The sequence below is a fragment of the Geotrypetes seraphini genome, chromosome 1 (assembly GCF_902459505.1).
Source record: "Geotrypetes seraphini chromosome 1, aGeoSer1.1, whole genome shotgun sequence".
Taxonomy (NCBI): domain Eukaryota; kingdom Metazoa; phylum Chordata; class Amphibia; order Gymnophiona; family Dermophiidae; genus Geotrypetes; species Geotrypetes seraphini.
Window position 1 is genome coordinate 348,444,027 of NC_047084.1, and position 18,892 is coordinate 348,462,918.

The following is an 18,892-nucleotide window of genomic DNA, read 5'->3' on the forward strand; positions in this document are numbered from 1 at the left end:
ATTGGTTGGTGAAAGCACCTTCATCTCAACTCGTGCTACAAGCCACTCATCACACCATCTCTCTCCTCCACCTCCTGGGGTTCGAGATCAACTACCCCAAGTCGCACTTGCTTCCCACCCAGCGACTTCAATTCATTGGAGCAGTTCTGGACACCACGCTAATGAGGGCCTTTCTCCCCTCCGATCGCCAGCGGACCCTGCTCCATCTCTGCCGTCAGGTACTCATGCACCCCTCCATCCCTGCCCGACAGATGATGGTCCTACTGGGTCACATGGCCTCGACGGTGCATGTCCTTCCTCTGGCACGCCTCCACCTTCGTACGCCTCAGTGGACTCTCGCCAACCAATGGTCACAGACTACGGACCTTCTTTCTCATCCCATCTCTGTGACATCATCTCTTCAGCAATCTCTCCAATGGTGGTTGAACTCCTCAAATCTTTCCAGGGGTCTGCTTTTTCATCTGCCCCCCCACTCTATGATCATCACCACAGATGCGTCCCCCTACGCGTGGGGAGCTCACCTAGGAGATCTGCGCACCCAGGGACTTTGGACCCCACAGGAGCGTCGTCATCACATCAATTTCCTGGAACTCAGAGCCATGTTCTATGCCCTCAAGGCTTTCCAACATCTCCTCTGCCCTCAAGTCCTCCTCCTTTGCACGGACAATCAAGTCGCCATGTACTACATAAACAAGCAAGGCGGCACCGGATCTCGCCCCCTTTGTTTGGAGGCTCTGCGCATCTGGACCTGGGCCACGGACCGCAATCTTTTTCTCAGGGCGGTCTATATCCAGGGCGAACAGAACTCTCTGGCCGACACTCTCAGTCGCATCCTTCAACCCCACGAGTGGACGTTGGACCCTCCGACTCTGCTCTCCGTCTTTGCTCGATGGGGCACTCCGCAGGTGGACCTCTTTGCAGCACCTCACAATCATCAGCTGCCCCAATTCTGCTCCAGACTCTTCTCTCCTCACCGTCTGGCCCCGGATGCATTCCTGCTCGATTGGAGGGATCGGTTCCTGTATGCCTTCCCTCCACTTCCTCTGATGTTGCGGACCTTGTCCAAACTCCGCAAAGACCACGCCACCATGATTCTTATCGCGCCTCGGTGGCCTCGCCAACACTGGTTCTCACTCCTGCTCCAGCTCAGCTCCAGGGAACCTATTCTACTTCCTGTGTTTCCTACTCTACTTACGCAACAGCATCAGTCTCTGCTACATCCCAATCTGTCTTCGCTCCACCTGACAGCTTGGTTTCTCTCGGGCTGACCTCTCCGGAGAATCTATCTCAACCGGTCCGCCTCATTTTGGACGCTTCCAGGAAACCGGCTACTCTCCAATGTTACCATCAGAAGTGGACCAGATTTTCCGCCTGGTGTCTCCGGCATCATCAAGAACCCACCTCCTTAGCGGTGGAAACTGTCTTGGAATATTTGCTTTCACTGTCCAACGCTGGCCTCAAAACTACCTCCATCAGAGTCCACCTCAGTGCCATCACTGCGTTTCATGAGCCTATTCTCGGAAAACCCCTCACGGCTCATCCTCTGGTTTCCAGATTCATGAGAGGACTCTTCAACATCAAACCGCCTCTCAAGCCTCCTCCTGTCGTCTGGGACCTGAATGTGGTTCTCTCAGCTCTCATGAAACCTCCGTTTGAGCCTCTTGCCACAACTTCTCTCAGGCTTCTTACCTGGAAGGTGCTTTTCCTAATTGCCATCACCTCTGCCAGGAGGGTTAGCGAACTGCATGCACTGGTTGCCGACCCACCTTTCACTGTGTTTCACCACGACAAGGTTGTTCTGCGTACCCACCCTAAATTCCTTCCCAAGGTGGTCTCAGCTTTTCACCTCAACCAGTCCATTGTGCTGCCCGTCTTCTTCCCTAAGCCTCACTCGCATCCTGGGGAACAGGCGTTGCACACGCTGGATTGTAAGCGTGCCCTTGCTTACTATCTTGATCGTACCAGAGCTCACCGAACAGCCCCTCAGCTCTTTTTGTCTTTCGACCCCAACCGTTTGGGTCGTCCTGTCTCCAAACGGACACTTTCAAATTGGCTTGCTGCCTGTATTGCTTTCTGCTACGCTCGGGCCGGTCTCTCACTGGAAGGAACTGTCACGGCCCACAGAGTCCGAGCTATGGCTGCTTCTGTGGCTTTCCTCCGCTCCACGCCCATCGAGGAAATCTGCAAGGCGGCCACTTGGTCCTCAGTTCACACGTTCACTACTCATTACTGTCTGGATGCGTTCTCCAGACGGGATGGACACTTCGGCCAATCTGTGTTACAAAATTTATTTTCCTAATGGCCAACCATCCCACCTCCCTCTTTGTTAGCTTGGAGGTCACCCATGTGTTAAGAATATGCTGCCTGCTTGTCCTGGGATAAAGCACAGTTACTTACCGTAACAGGTGTTATCCAGGGACAGCAGGCAGATATTCTTACGTCCCACCCACCTCCCCGGGTTGGCTTCTTAGCTGGCTTATCCTAACTGGGGACCACGCACTCCTCCGTCGGGCGGGAAGGCACTCGCGCACGCGCGGTGCGGCCAACTAGAAACTTCTAGTTAAAAAGGTCCGTACCGAGGGCTCCGTCGGTGACGTCACCCATGTGTTAAGAATATCTGCCTGCTGTCCCTGGATAACACCTGTTACGGTAAGTAACTGTGCTTTTTCCACCCTGTTTAGACGTCCTCTGTCATCTAACTAGCGTGTATGTGGTGCCTATCCTTAACCACGCCCATGTTACGCCCATGTCTACAAACTTAGACGCGACTATTCCTTAAATCTGCGCCTATCTCGCATTTATGCTCTAAGGACGCCTAAAGGATGCCTAACTCCGTCTAAGTTCCAATTAATGCTTGTTAAGACCGTTAAATCGCTCATTATCCACTTGAATTGGATGCCTAAAGCACGCCTAAGGTTAGGCGCACTTTACAGAATCTATGCCTTATTAAAATCAAGAGATACTTAAATTTTTTCACATCATTTTCCACAGATGAGACCCCTCCCTAATGCATTCACCCTATATGTCTCTATATTCTATCCATTCTTTGTAGTTCTCCCACGAACCTTCTTTGTCTAACTGTACGTTAGTCTTTGTTTTAAAAAATTGTACAACTCTGATTTTTAAACTTTGTATGCTGCTTAGAAATTTAATAAACGGGTTAACACATTTTAATAAACTTGGAAACTTGGACAGCAGTGGTATAATCAGTACAGGAAGGAAGGGAGGTAAGAAAATAAACACCTCACAGGGGAGGGGGAAAGAAGGAGAGAGTTTCTGGAGATCACAGGGGTTGGGGGAGAGGTAGGGAAGAAGAGACATTCTGAATGCCATGGGTGAGGGGACTATGAGCTGGTAGAGATAAGAAGAGGAAATGCTGGGGTTAGGGTTGGAGTTTGGGCACCCTCACACAAAAAAAGCATTCTGCTGATAGGTTTCTACTGTTAATCTGGTCTGCCATTTTAGTATACAATACAGTCATGTGAAAAAATTTGGATACCCCATGAAATATTCAGTTCTTTCTTAAGAAATGTTCACATACCAATGTCAAATATTTTTTTTTTATCTCTGGAAAAGAAAGTGATGTGATTGCAGGTAAATGACAGAAATTTTCCTTGATTTACTAATGAAACAAAAGATATCCACAAAAATTTGTATTCTAACCGAGGAATAAATTAGGACACCCTAATAGCTAGTGTTACCCCCTTTGGCTTAAATAACTGCAATGAGCTGCTTCTTGTAGCCATCTACATCAGTCTGAGGAAAGTTTGGCCCACTCCTCAATGCAGAATTATTTCAGCTGTGAGATGTTTGAGGGGTTTCTCGCATGTACAGCCTGTTTCAAATCACCCCACAGCATCTCAATGGGATTAAGATCAAGGCTTTGACTCGGCCACTCCAGGACTCGCCATTTCTTAGTTTTCAGCCAGTCCTTGGTGGATTTACTGGTATGTTGTCTCACAGTAGAGGTAGATACTACATTTTTTTTTTTTTAAAATTTTTATTTATAAATTTTCCATTCTTACAATATTTGAATCATACAAAATATTATTAGTTATTACATATCCAAAATATTATCATTAGTAATTCATAGTATTTAAAATATAATATGGTAAAGATTATACAATATCATATAGAATATAAATCCCTCCCCTTTTTTATATAATATGTTTCCATTAATTAATCAAATCCCACCCCATTCATATATAATTTTTATCATTGTGCTAAGAAACTAATCATTAGAATAATTTGTCAATGGTTGCCAAATTTTTTTGAAATTAAGAAGACTTCCCTGTTGTAACGCTAATATTTTTTCCATTTTATAAATATGACAGACAGAATTCCACCAGAACGTATAATTTAATTTGGTATAATCTTTCCAATTTTGAGTAATTTGTTGCATGGCGACTCCTGTTAGTATTAGTAATAGCTTATTATTATTTGTTGAAATCGGACTCTTAGTTCTCATTGCAGTGCCAAATAATATGGTGTCATATGAGAGTCCTACATAATTTTCTAGTAACTTATTAATTTGGGGCCAAATTGAATTCCAAAATGCGTTTACACAGGGACAGAAAAAGATTAAATGATCTAACGTCCCTATTTCCAATTTACAATGCCAGCATCTATTAGATCTAGTACTATCTATTTTTTGCAGGCGCGTTGGGGTCCAGAACACTCTATGTAATAAAAATAACCATGTTTGATTCATAGATGCTGACCTTGTAGATCTTAATCTCCAGGACCAAAATCGTGGCCATTGAGATTCAGAAATTGTCTGACCAATCTCAATACTCCAAATATCCCTAAGACCTGTTTTCTTTTTTTTATTTAAAAATCCGTATATCAATTTGTACCATTTTGCGGCTTGGTGACCCAAAAAATCCGTCTGGAAACATAGAACCTGTAGACTGTATTGATTATTTAGATTTTTCCATTCAGGGAACCCTACCTGAATGGCCTGCTTCAATTGCATCCATTTAAAATATTGTGTTTTATTTAATCCAAATTTAATTTGCAATTGTGAAAAACTAAGCAGTGATCCTTCTGATATTACATCATTCAATGTTCTTATTCCTGCATTTATCCATTGTTTCCAGACGATTTTAAATCCGCCAATTCTGATCCTGGAGTTTATCCATATTGATTGATTTAGAGATTTAGCAATAGGTTCTGGTGATAGATTACTGATATATCTCAATGTTTTCCAAGTGTCAAATAAAATTCTGTGGTCTTTGTATCTTTTAGGCATTGTTATAGTTATTAATTGTTCTGGATATAAAGGGAACAGGAGCCGCCATTCTAAATACAGCCAATCTGGTACATTTTCCAAAAGGTCTGGGAGGATCCAATACATACCCTGTCTTAAAATATAGGCTTGATGATACCTATAAAAATTTGGAAAATTTACCCCCCCTTCCATAATTGGTCTTTGTAATGATACTAAAGCGATTCTTGGTCTTTTCCCACACCAAACAAATTTTGTAAGAATATTGTTAAGTTTTTTATAAAATGACCCCTGAAAAAATATTGGAATCATACTCATTTGGTAACAAACCACAGGCAATATCATCATTTTAATTGTTTGAATTCTTCCCCACCAAGAGAGATGTAATGGATTCCATTGCTCACACATTTCTGTTATTTTTTTCAATAAAAGTTTTTCATTCTCTTTGACTGTGTTTTCAATTGTATTTTTTATCATAATTCCTAAGTATTTTATTCCATCCTCTTTCCAAATAAATGAATATGGATCAAATAATCCTTTGGTACAATGAACATTAATTGGGAGGATTTCAGATTTATTCCAATTAATTTTATATCCAGAAAATGTACCGTATTTTTCTATTAAATTAAGCATACATGGAATAGTAGTTTCCGGTTCTCTTAAATATAATAATATATCATCTGCATATGCAGATAATTTAAATTCAAAACTGGTAAATGATATTCCCTTTATCTCCTTAGTTTTGTTTATTGCAATTAATAAAGGTTCTAGGACAATATCAAAAAGTAAAGGAGACAAAGGGCATCCTTGTCTAACTCCCCTATGCAAGTTAAATCTATTTGATAAATTATTGTTAATATATAATCTTGCTCCAGGAGAGCTATACAATGTCTGAATCATTTTAATAAAACCGGATCCTATACCAAACCATTGTAAAGCTTGGTATATAAAATTCCATTCCACTCTATCAAAGGCTTTTTCTGCATCTAAAGATATTAAAAAAGCTGGATCATTTATATTTTTTGCTAAATTTAATGAGTGGAATGCTAATCTGGTATTATTTGAAGAATGTCTTTTAGCAATAAATCCTGTTTGATGTACATCAATAATGAAAGGTAGGGCTTTTGCCAATCTTAATGCTAATACTTTAGCCATTAATTTGTTATCCACATTCAATAATGAAATAGGCCTGTAATTTGATACAAGAGTAGGATCTTTGTTTGGTTTTGGTAAGACTATAATTATCGATTCTGCCATAGTACCAGAAATATTTTCATTCTTTATTTGATATTGATATAAATTTAACAGATGTGGTAATATAATATTTTGGAAAAATTTATAAAATTCAACAGTATACCCATCTCCACCTGGAGCGGATCCAACTCTAAGAGACCTCAATGCTGTTTCTAACTCTTTTAAAGATATAGGTTCTTCTAAACTTCCTTTTATATGATCTGGAATATTTGGTCCAATATATGAATTTAAAAAAGTTAATCCATCTTGTTCTTTATTTTTATAAGAATTGGAAGTATATAATTCTTTATAAAAATCAAGAAATTGTGTTATAATATCTTTTGTATTGGTATGTGTGTTACCTTGTGTATCTTTGATTGCAATAATCTTAGATTTTCTTTTCTTTACTTTAATAAAATTTGCTAATAATTTCCCCGCTTTATTTGAATTTCCATAATATTGTACTTGTTTATTGAAAATGTCTTTTCTCACAATTTGAGAAGAAATCTCATTATATTTAACTTTTAATTTTAATATTTCTTGTAATGTTTTATTTTCCCATTTCTCAATTAATTTATTTTCTAATAATTTAATTTGTTTTCCTATTTCAAGAAATTTTTTTTTTTTTTTGTTTATTAATAAATGTTGAGTATGAGATAATATTTCCTCTCATAGTTGCTTTAAATGCATCCCATAAGATCTCAGCATTAATAGTATCTGATTCATTAAATTGAAAGAATTCTTGCATTTTTATTTTAAAATCTTCAAGAAATTTTGAATCCGCTAGTAAATCATTATTAAATCTCCATATTGAATCAAAGTTTTCAATATCATAATTTTGAAGATTAATCCACACACCAGCATGATCTGAAATTATAATGGGATCAATTATTGCTTTTAGTACACGCTGCGCTATATTATTAGAAACAAATATATAATCAATTCGTGAAAAAGATTTATGGACCTGAGAACAAAAAGAAAATTCCTGTTCATTAAAATGAAGAATTCGCCATATATCTACTAAATCACAAGATAGTATCAAATTATCTAAGCCTAATGATTTCATGACTTTACTTGGTTTTTTATCCAATATCGGATCCATTACAGCATTGAAATCCCCTGCTACTATTAAATTAGATGTAGCCAGTGGTAAAAGTAATTGTTGAATTTGTTTAAAAAACTCCATTTGATTCGTATTAGGAGCATATAAATTGAATAAATTCAGGGTTGTATTTCCCAGAACCATTTCGATATGTACCCATCTTCCTAAGGGATCATAATTAATTAATTTAAAATCTGCATTACATTTTTTGTTTATTAGAACTGCCACTCCAGCTTTTTTCTTTAAAGCCGGTGCAAATAAACATTTAGAAATCCAACCTCCAGATAATTTTTTTGATTCAATTTCTGAAAGATGGGTCTCTTGAATGAAGTAAATGTCCGCATTTTGATTTTTAAGGAACGATAATAATTTCTTCTTCTTAATAGGATGATTTAAACCATTGACATTCAGGGAATACATTTTTATATCCATCTAATTAATAATTATGTTGTGGCCAATATTCTATAATGATTTACAAGATTAGTTCCTAGCACATTCAATAAAAATTTATCTCCTATCCCACCCAATATTTTCCCTCCCTCCCCACCCATTATCATATTCTGATTTGGAACACGCATTGGTCATGCAAAACCTAAATCTCCATCCCCAGGCAACTAATAATTCATTATATTATTTAAAAACATATTTCTAAATTCAATATATTCTTTATACTTCCACCCTTATATAATTGTATATTATGTCCATTTAATCTATAAAATTTTATAAATTTACTGAGAATTATATATATTTGATTCATAAAATTAAATTCAATATCATGCATACATGTAATATAATACTCTGAATAAATAAACATATTACAAATATAGCTCTTATTTTCTATATATCTGTTATTCATCATGTAAATTAAATATATCCATTTTTATATAAATATTAATATTAATAATAATGCATTTCAATCATTTTCTTAGATCATCTTCATAATAAATTAATTTGAATAAATAATTGAATAAAATATACATTTTATATCAATAAATAAGTTGTATAATAAATTCATATATTTTTTTTTAATTATCTACCAATCAATTACTTAATTTCTTATTTTTCATAATAAGTTAATATGACTGAATAATTGAATTAAATAAAAATCTTATAGTAGACATCTATTTTATTAATTATTTCTGTCAATAATCAAATTATTTTCTTGTATATATTTCATAAAATTATAATTTTCTTACACAGAATTAAAATATTGTTTTTATAATAAATTAATATATTTCATTTTTATATCTTATTCTCAATATAGCAAAAATAAATTTTCCTTTCAATATTTTTAATGATAATTTCATTGTGAATCATTTCATTATTCATTAATCATAATAAGTTAATATGCTATATAATTGAATATATTCTATATTTGATTAAAATATGTATTTTATATAAATTTTTAAATAAATAATTTATTTATTTATATTTTAATAATTAAAAAAAAATTTTTTTTTATATTTTATTTTATTTATTTATTTATTTATTTTTTTAGTAATATTAATGATTGTGGATGCTAATATTTTATTAATAATTAATTTAATAAAATAATATTATATTATTGCATCCACAATATCAATAAATTATATTTCCAGTTGGTAACATTTCTTATGTCTTAATTTTTTTTTTTAATAATCTTCTTTATTTTCCTTTTTTTTCCAACTTCTTTCTTCTTTCTTCTTTCTTCAGCTGAATTATTCTGTTTTTTATGTAAACATAGGTTCTTTTTGTGTCAAAAATTCTTTCAGTTTTGCAGGGTCTTGAAAATATATGGATTTATTTCCACTGGATACTCTCATAGTGGATGGATAATATATTCCATATATGTATCCTTTTTCTTTCAGCTGCTGTCTGTATGTGAGGAATTGTTTTCTTATGTTTGCTGTATATTTAGCAAAATCCGGTACTAAAATCAGTTTTGATCCTTTATAATTCAAGTTTTTATTTGCTTTTGCCATTTTTAATATTTCTTGAGCTTGTTGATACCTTAACACCTTGAATATCAAAGGTCTTGGAGCAGCCTGGTTTACTGGCTTTCTTGTGGGGATTCTGTGGGCTCTTTCAATTTCTAACGGCCATTTTGAATTGAGCTGAAGCAGTTTAGGTAAAAGATTTTCCAAGAATTGTACAGGATCTCCCCCTTCAATATTTTCAGCCAGCCCCAAAATTCTGATGTTCTTTCTTTTTCCTCGGTTTTCCATGTCCACCAATTGATTTTTTAAAGCTGCTACTTCTTTTTTATCTTTGTCATATTCTTGTGTGAAGGATTCAAATTTCTCCATTTTTTCTTCCATCACTGTCATTCTCAGTCTTTCCGTTTGGATCTCTTGTTTCATGTTAAGAAGTTCTTCTTTAACTTCAGATATTTTATTGGCATTTTCAGTCAGCATCAGTTTTATTTTGAACAGTTCAGTCATTATATCAGACTTTTCAGTGAGTTCTTCAGTCTCCATCGGGAACGGCACACTCGATGGTGACAGGGGAGTTACTTTTGTTCTTTTTGCTGATATACCCGATGTTGAAGGTTTATCAGCTTTCCCCTGCTTCATACTTGCCATTTCCGACGTTGTTTTATGTATTTTTAATAGCGATTTGAGAAAGTAGAAGTTTTATTTTTATTCCGTTTGTTGCCTGGATACGGGAGCGCTGCGGTTAGGCTGCCATATCGTGCGCGCTCCAAGCCACGCCCCCTAGATACTACATTTTAATTTGATATTTTAGACCAGGAGTAGGCAACCTTGGTCTTTGAGAGCCGCAACACAGTTGGGTTCTCCAAAGTGAAGAGATATAAACTTTATCGTTTTTGTCACACTTTTCCTTTTCCAGTTCCAGAATATCTTTTTTGGAGAAGAGGCAACAGTTTACAGGGAAGTGTTGAAGCCCTATTTGGGACAAGGGAACAACTTTTTGCCCCCAATCTGTCTGTTCCCTGCCTCTAAGGCTAAGGCTGCATTCAGGAGAAAGGGGGTGGGGGGTGAGTAAGTGAGTGAACGTGCAAGGGTTTGCAAAGCCCTACCCATGTTGTGTGCCTTTCCGAGCTGCATTTCACAGTCTTTTCTTGTTTTGTGTTTTGCCTTTCCAAGCTGCCATGATCCAGCTTATGGTAGAGAGACCTGCCAAAATACAGTTCTGTAGGTCCTGAAGGCACCACCTTGTTGAACAACCTTGGACATGAAAGGCTTAGGGCTCCTTTTACAAAGGTGTGTTAGGGCCTTAACGTGCGGAATGGCGCGCTAAAATGCCGCGCACGCTAGCCGCTACCGCCCCCTCTTGAGCAGGCGTTAGTTTTTTGGGTAACGCGCACTATAGCGCGTGCTAATCCGGTGCGTACGCTAAAAATGCTAGCACACCCTTTGTTAAAGGAGCCCTTAACCTTTAATTTCTGGACTCTTGGAGTTTTTCATGTGATTGTTAATATTAAGTTGTCTCACAGTAAAGGTAGATTCTACATTTTAATTTGATATTTTAGAGAAGTAAGCAACCTCAGTCTTCGAGAGCCACAAGCCACAAGGGTTCTCAGAATTTCCCCAGTGCAAATAGATCTCATACATATTCATTGGAGAAATCCTGGAAACCCAACCTGGGTTGTGACTGTCAAGGACTCCCAAGGTTGCCCACCCCTGTTCTAGAGGATAGTGTTCAGAGCATCCTGAGTACATTAAAATAGATTAACCCTCCTAGGTTACCCTGTCTGAAATTTGCTATCCTTTGCCCAGCTAAAAGTTCCCATGGGCTTCCATAGTGCCAGTGCTCTTAGCCATAAGAAAAAAGATACATTCCTCTGGGTATGCTCAGATCTGGAGAATAGATTCGGCATTTTCAAAAGTGCACGCACTATTCACTTTCTGCACATCTTCTCCCTCCCATTCCCACGCACATAGGTGTAAAGTGCTTGGCCACTTTTAGCATGTGTATTTGAAAAAGTATCATAAATGATGCATGCTGAAATTACCCACATACGGTACTTTTTAAAAATTTTACGCAACTGTATATAAAGAAAATACAAATGTAGGTTCCACCAGTTGTTTCAAAGAATTATCTTGTGCATGTTTAAGCATCCAGAAATGATCAGTTCATAAACATGCCTACACACAAAAACACTCTTACTCAAAAAGAGGTGTAACATCCAGAATGACTGCCTAATTCTTGTCCTTTGTCAGGTAGTGACAGCAGTGCCTCAGAAGATGAAAGTGGACATCCTCCCCGTGGACGATGGGATGCCAAGAATTGTTACCAACCTGGGACTGCAGTGGCTGGAGTACATGGAAGGAAAGGTGAACTCATTATATTCACTCCTCTCTACTCCAGTCTCTTATTTGGTCTTCTCTTTTATTCAAATTGCTTGAATGTCCATTGTGCACATTTATGGGGCATTTGTATAACTTGGCTTCCACACTTATATACCATTTATATGCTAGTGTATAAGGTCCAGCTCAACCTCTGGACTTGATGAAGCCCTGGCCCAGGGCACCAGTGAAAAAGGGCATCGAAATCCTAGTCCGGTTTACCTTCAAACTTCTAGAGGAATAGAAGGTGGACTGGAACTTTGACACCCTTTATCATAAGTGCCCTGAGCCGGTGTCTCACCTGGTCCAGCAGGGAGACAAGAGAGAGGGAGATACCAGATCACAGGTTGGGGGGAGAGGAGGAGAGAGATACCAGATTGCAGGGGGATCCAGTGCAAAAATTGGCTCAGGGCTGGGCTGCCCCTCATAGTCTAAATATCAGCCTCTAAATGCTAAAATTCCACATTTAGGTATCAGCGGTTATGCCTGCCATAAACATAGCATAACTGTTGAATCTGGGCACACAGATACCATTCTAGAATTAGCGCTCAGCATTTGCACGCCCATTGTGCCAAGTTACAGAATTGCCACCTTATTGTTTAGAAAATGTTTTGCAGGAAAAAAAAATAAAAAAACTGAATTGGAGGTGAATATTTTTATGTTCATAGAACCTTCCACTGAGTACTTTACTCAGAACAGTGTACTTCAGTGCAAGGCTCGGGGGCTAGTGGCAGTCTCTGGAGTGTTCCCCATCTTTCTGTTTTTATTTCACTACTCTCTGCCTCTCTTCCCAAGCTTGTGACAGAAAACAGAAAGTGGAGTGGGGGGCTAAGGCTGCACGCTCAAAGGACAAGTCATCTCTCAATAGAAAAAAGGGAATGCAATTGGAAGTGCCCTCCTCCATGAGGATACTCTGAAACGGAAAGTTTAAAAGTGGGCTAGAAGGGATGGGTTTCATTGACACATTCTGCTAGTGATGTCATGGCTCCTTATGGTAAGATATTTGGCATCCCTCCTTCAGCTCATTTGGATCCAAAGTGGCTCTGACTTAAAAATTAATGAAGACCACTGGTGCAGAGGCAAAAGCAGCATTCATGAATGCATAGGCAGTGGAACACTTTTTGGTTTGGGGGGCCCAAAAGCTCCACTCAAGCTTCGCCGCAGACCATGCTCCCATAATAATAGTACTAATTGTAAATGCCATTTCATCCATTCATTTTTCATATATACACAATATAATCTTATTAACAACACATAATGGTAACCACAAAATTAAACTACACAAAGCACATTCTTGTTCCCCTTCCTCTCTCCTCCATCCCCATATGTAAAGCATCCCTATCCACCATTTCTCTCATTCCCTCCTTTGCTGCAAAGGGGGTAGGGAGAGAGGGGGGGGAGGGATCTAGAGTGCATCTCTCCAACTCCCTTTACTGCCACATCCAACATTTTTCCCTCTCTTATCCCCTGTACGGTGTGCAACATCTTTTGCCCCTGCCCATCAGCCCTATGCCCAACATTTCTCCTTCTATCACTCCTCTCCAACACCATTCCACATCTTTTCCTCCATTCCCTCCATTCCCTCCATACCATGTCCAACATTCCTCCCTCTTGCATCCCTTTCCATCTGTCCCACTGTTCCCAGTCTCCACCACCACATCCAACATTTCTGTCTCATCTCTCTCTACCTCACTCCTCTCCCACCACCATGTCCAACAATTCTTCTCTTTCTTCCTTTCCCCATCTACACCATCTCTTTCCCTCTCACTCACACCCATTCTCACCAACAATTATACTTCAAAGAGTATGCAAAAAACACATACCGTATTACGGACCTGAATGCCTTGACAAGAATTGGTTTGTTTTTATCAAGATATGTATGGTAGGTGACATTTAAGGAGGTTATGATATATTAAAACTTTTTTTAGTTCATTTATTACTTTTATAGTTTTCTAATTATATTAGTCTCCCTTCATGTAACTTGTGCAGATTTTATGTGTTTTTAACGTTCTAGGACTCTTGATGCAAGCGTTTTAGCCGAAACACACTACATGTCGAGTCCTTTGACTTCTCAGATGTTTTTATGACTGATTGATTGACTCATTAATTTGAATTATACTTCTGGTTGCTGTTAAAGTTTGAAGACCTGGCTCTTTCTGCTCTTGTTTTTTTGGATTTTGTCTGTGCAGAGGTGTCTGTCTCCTTTGTTTTTTGCCTCTTTGCCTTCCCCCATGTCCATCTCTCCCTCTCTCATTCTCTAAAACCATCTCTCACTGTTCCCCTTCTACCCCCCTCTGCCAGCTCCAAGTCCATCTTTCCCTATCCCTCACAAATCTGATATCTTTCCATCCCCCTCCCTCCTTCCTTCCTTCCTTCCTTCTTTTACTCCATTCCTAAGTCTCACATTCCTAAGTCCTTCCCTCATTTGAGTCCTCCTCTCCCTTTTCCCACTCTCTTCCCCAAGACCTATATCACTCCCTCTCTAATCTCTACCCCTTCCTTGAATCTGAAATGTCTTGAGAGGGGCCTTATTTCTAGGCGACATTGCGATGGAAGTAGCATCTTACATCATTGCTCTGCCGCCGGCCCCAGCATCTTCTCTCCACTGCAGCCCGCCCTCTCTGACAACTTCCTGTTTCCACTGGGGCAGCAGCAGGGCAACGCTTTGAATCGATTGCATTGCCCAGTAACTTTAACAAGAAATTCAAGGTAGACGCGGGGAGGGGAGGAAGGAGTAGATGTCGGGGAAAGGATGCAGCAGAGAGAGCTCACTAGCAGCAAGATACCGCTCCCATAAGAGTGCCATGGTCACCACCTCAGTTGGTGTTTCTATCCCCACAGGATCCTCGTCAGCCCTGTTACTACCTGCAAATTTGGGGGAGGCCATGGCCCCTGTGGCTCCGCCCCCATTCCAATGCCTATGCATGAATGTCATGCTGTGCTTATAAAACTGCATTAGCAGTTAGCAGCTGTTCTAGCTGTGCTTTCTGTTGCACTGCTTAATCTCTCAGCAATAATTGTCAGCCCTGACAAATTCTAAATAATTATTGGAGTTCCACATGTTTGTCCAAATAAGAACAGTTTTTCTGGTGATATATCAGCCTCGTAGTATACCAGTTAGTGCCCTTAAAAGTTCTGTGCAAAACACCTAAATACATATAAAAAAAAAAAAAAAGTTCTCTCAAGCATAAAATGTTCCTCTTTCACATTCCTCCTACTTTTCTATATCTTTGATAAAGTGAAAAATATCTCATTTCCTACTGTGATATCTTTGACTTTATTCAGCAGTGCAGAACTGGAAAGATTCCTTTCTGAATATGGCATATTAAAAGGAATCAATTGTATTCACTCAGCATGTTCTCAGCAGTCTCGGTTCATGTTTCTCACTTCTTTTCATTCATATTCCAACATGGGTGTCTGAGATCATGTCCTGCTCTCTGTAATATTGCTAATCAACCTGGAAGAAAAGCATCACCACCCACAGCGCCATTTCCTCCTTAATATTCCTTACTGTATTTCTTTCTCCATTAAAACTGTATAGACATAATTTTAGGAATTGCCCTTCTTCCTCTTCTGAGAATTCGTTATAAACAGGTTTCATTGAAGTACTTGCATCTATCATATCTGCATCAGAAGTAACTTATACAGCTTGTCCTCTCTCTGTTGGCTTGGATACTCACTGACAAAAAATGGGGAAAGAACGTCACACAAAAATATTTAGGGCAATATGAAATACAGTATTAAGAATATTAGAATAAGGGAGGGATTCTCTGAATTCTTGTAAAATTAATGCATTGGTTTATTTATTAGTGCTTATTATCTCTTATGGATATGCAATGTATATCATAATAAGCTTTTTGAAGATTTGATTATTAAATTAAAAATGTATAATAGTTATGGGATAGGGTGAGGGGAGGGATATAGATTGATTTGTTTCTTGAAAGAGTATTAAGTAATGTCTTAAATATAAAATGTATTTAATTTGTATTGCACTTATTGAAAATATTGAAAATGAATAAAGAATTTAAAAAAAAAAAAAAGAATATGTGAACAACACAGTGTTCAACAACCTTAATTTCTGCAATTCCTAAGATATATCAAAAAGAATTTGTATATAGAATACAAAAAATATTTATAAGTGTGTTCAGAGACAGCTATAAGTGTTACTAGTCTCAACTTTAGGCTCAAGATATAATCATTGCACACAAGGTTTTCTTATCGTCATAGCAAAATCTCCAAAACATGAATAATGTGGAAAAAATATATATGAAAGAGCTCTTTTTACTAGCAACATCCAGGATTCTGTCTTGGGCCACGTTTCGACACCTGCTTCAGGGAACCCAATGCAAGGACCTAGCCAAAGAGCATATTGTGTCCACCAAGCCCCTTCCCTGACCTTGTTTAAAAGCATAAACAATGTGAACACACACCACTCAACCAGAGAAGTGCATCTCATTACACAGGCCTCAGAACTGGAGCCTACGCGCAGTTGTGAGATCACAAACTGGGGCAATCAGCGTAGTATCTTTGCTCCTTGCTCCAATCATTGGCCCAAAGGAACTAGTGCTGGGACACGTATATTCTTAATAACTTAATTATTTTTTATAAATCTTTTTTAGATTTTTTTCTCCTTTTTTAATGTTTTTTTCATCCTAACTTCCCACGTTTAAAAGTCCCATCAGTATCTCTACATTTCCAATCTTGCTACTATTTTTTTGTCATATGCACTTATCCAGTATTGTGAAAAAATTGACAAACTACTTATCTTAAGCAGTGCTTGTCTCTGGATGTGCTTTTCAAACAGCGCTTATCTTTTCACATGCCGACGCGGCCAGCGTTTCGCGGACTCTCTACTTGTCCGCTGCTTCAGGGCCAGCACTGCGGCATCCAGCTATCACTCAATTCCGCCGTCAAGATTTTCAATATTTTTACTACTACCACTTGGGATATCTGGTTTAGATTATATACTGTTTAAAAGCAGACTGAAAACCCACTTTTTTGATATAGCCTTCAGTCCACAACCCTACTCTCCACTGCCCGCCAACCTAGCCAGCAGATTAACCATTCCTCTTAACTGTATCCATGACATCTTGTTTGTCCATCTTGTTTGTTTAGATTGTCAGCTCTTTCGAGCAGGGTCCTGTGACTCTGTAAAGTGCTGCATATGTCTGATAGCACCATAGAAATAATTAATAGTAGTTGCAGAGCAAACTCCACTCAAATGTGTTGGTCTTCTGTATGCGATTTCTTCACCACTGCCAATAAACAGTTATAAAAAAAAAAAAAGAAAATGTCTCCAATTACGTTTGAACCTGTGCTTAGGAACAGTACTTCCCTCTGTATTAGTAATTTTCAAAATATACTTCCATATTCTAGGCAACAAATCTGATCACGAAGAAGGAGCTAATGACCATGGATCCCGACACTGAAGATAAACAGCTGATCTACCAAATAACAGATGGACCCACTCATGGCCACTTAGAGAACAAGCTGAAACCTGGAGCAACTGTAAATACATTCTCCCAAGGTAAGGAAATACGATCTGACATTTTTGCATTCTTCCTTACTTTTTTCCAAAGAATTTCAGAAAATATTTGTGTTAACGCCTTCACCTTGCCACCTCTGGGATAGAAGCCTAACTTTTCCGCATACCAATTCAAAGATGCAAAAATGAACATTAAGCTAATAAATCACAGTAGAATAAATGAAAGAATCCAGTGTGTTGAATTGTTTGTACTATTTACAAGTGCTAGTTTGGGTGTGTGTGAAGGCAATAAAGATCTATAATGTGCATTTCAAAATATGGAATTATGGAAGAAACTTTTTTTTTTTTTTAACTTTTAAGAAACAATATCACAAGTATAAACATTAAGGGAAAACAGAGCATATCAACCTATATTGGCAATAATAAGAAGCATTAATATGAAAAAAATAGACAATAACTAAAATAAGAAAACTCCTTCTTAGACCACTAAAAAGAGAGGGAGTGAACTAGACATAAGGAGATCCAGATGAAGAAAAACAAAATGGAAGGAAAGGCTATAGCATGTAATTATCCTCACCCATATTCCAGTAATTCAAGAGTTAGATGGTTCCAGTTGAGATCTTCATCAAATCCAAAAAAGCTTTCAGCTGTTCTGATAGAACCCCCCCCCCCCCAAATATGTGGAGAGGCATAATAAAAAAAAATGTCTAAGTCCCCTTTTGACCTAAGTCAGTAGATGCTGAAGTTGGCAGCAGGGCATGTCCATTCTCAAAAAAATGTCCAAATTGAGGGGTTTTTTTGAGAATGGCCTACCTCCACATTCAGTAGTCTACTTGCCCAGACTGCCACAATGTCTATCCCTACAACACATTCCCGACCAAAAAATCACCCATGTCCCAAACCCTGACCTTTTAGGCGAAGGAGAGGCCATTCCTTCGCCTAAAAGCAGGATTCTGTAATTGGCGTCTGTCAAAAAACAACACCGGTTACAGAATCCTGTAACCGTCTCCCCCTCCCTCCACCACAACAATCGTGGCAGGAGAGATGCCTAATCTCTCCTGCTGCGATCGCGATCCTCCCCCCCACGAACTGCTGTGAACCGGCAGGAGGGATCCCAAGCCCTCCTGCCGGCACCCCCCCCACACACACACACAAACACTGGCAGGAGGGAGCCCAAGCTCTCCTGCTGGAAGGTGAATCCCCAATCCAGCAGGAGGGAGCCCAAGCCCTCCTGCTGGAAGGCGCACCCCCCAATGTGCCCACTGGACCCCCCCTCCCCCAACTAACCTTATCATATGGCCGGTTGGATGGGTCTTTCGGCCGGCAGGCCTGCTGTCTTCCAAATGGCGGGCCTGCCCTTTCCCAGTGCATTGTGGGATGCATCAGGGAGGGACCTAGGGCCCGATTGGCCCAGGTGCCTAAGGCCCACCTATAGGAGTGGCTTTAGGCAACTGGGCCAACTGGAATTGGGCCAGTTGCCTAAGGCCCCTCCTATGGGCGGGGCCTTAGGCACAAGGGCCACAAATCTTTGATATAATCTCATCACTGCGCTCACG

The 18,892-nt window shown here is 38.9% G+C and overlaps 1 protein-coding gene across 6 annotated transcripts in view; it reads left to right on the forward strand.

Moving 5' to 3' along the window:
• The window catches only part of FRAS1 (Fraser extracellular matrix complex subunit 1), a 741,777-nt gene that overhangs the window by 623,711 nt on the left and 99,174 nt on the right, over window positions 1-18,892 (forward strand). For all 6 annotated transcript variants that reach the window (XM_033963431.1, XM_033963422.1, XM_033963441.1 and 3 more), the window contains 2 exons: window positions 11,726-11,839; window positions 17,228-17,378. In XM_033963431.1, coding sequence (XP_033819322.1) covers window positions 11,726-11,839; window positions 17,228-17,378 — 265 coding nt within the window. The remainder of the gene's footprint in view (window positions 1-11,725; window positions 11,840-17,227; window positions 17,379-18,892) is intronic.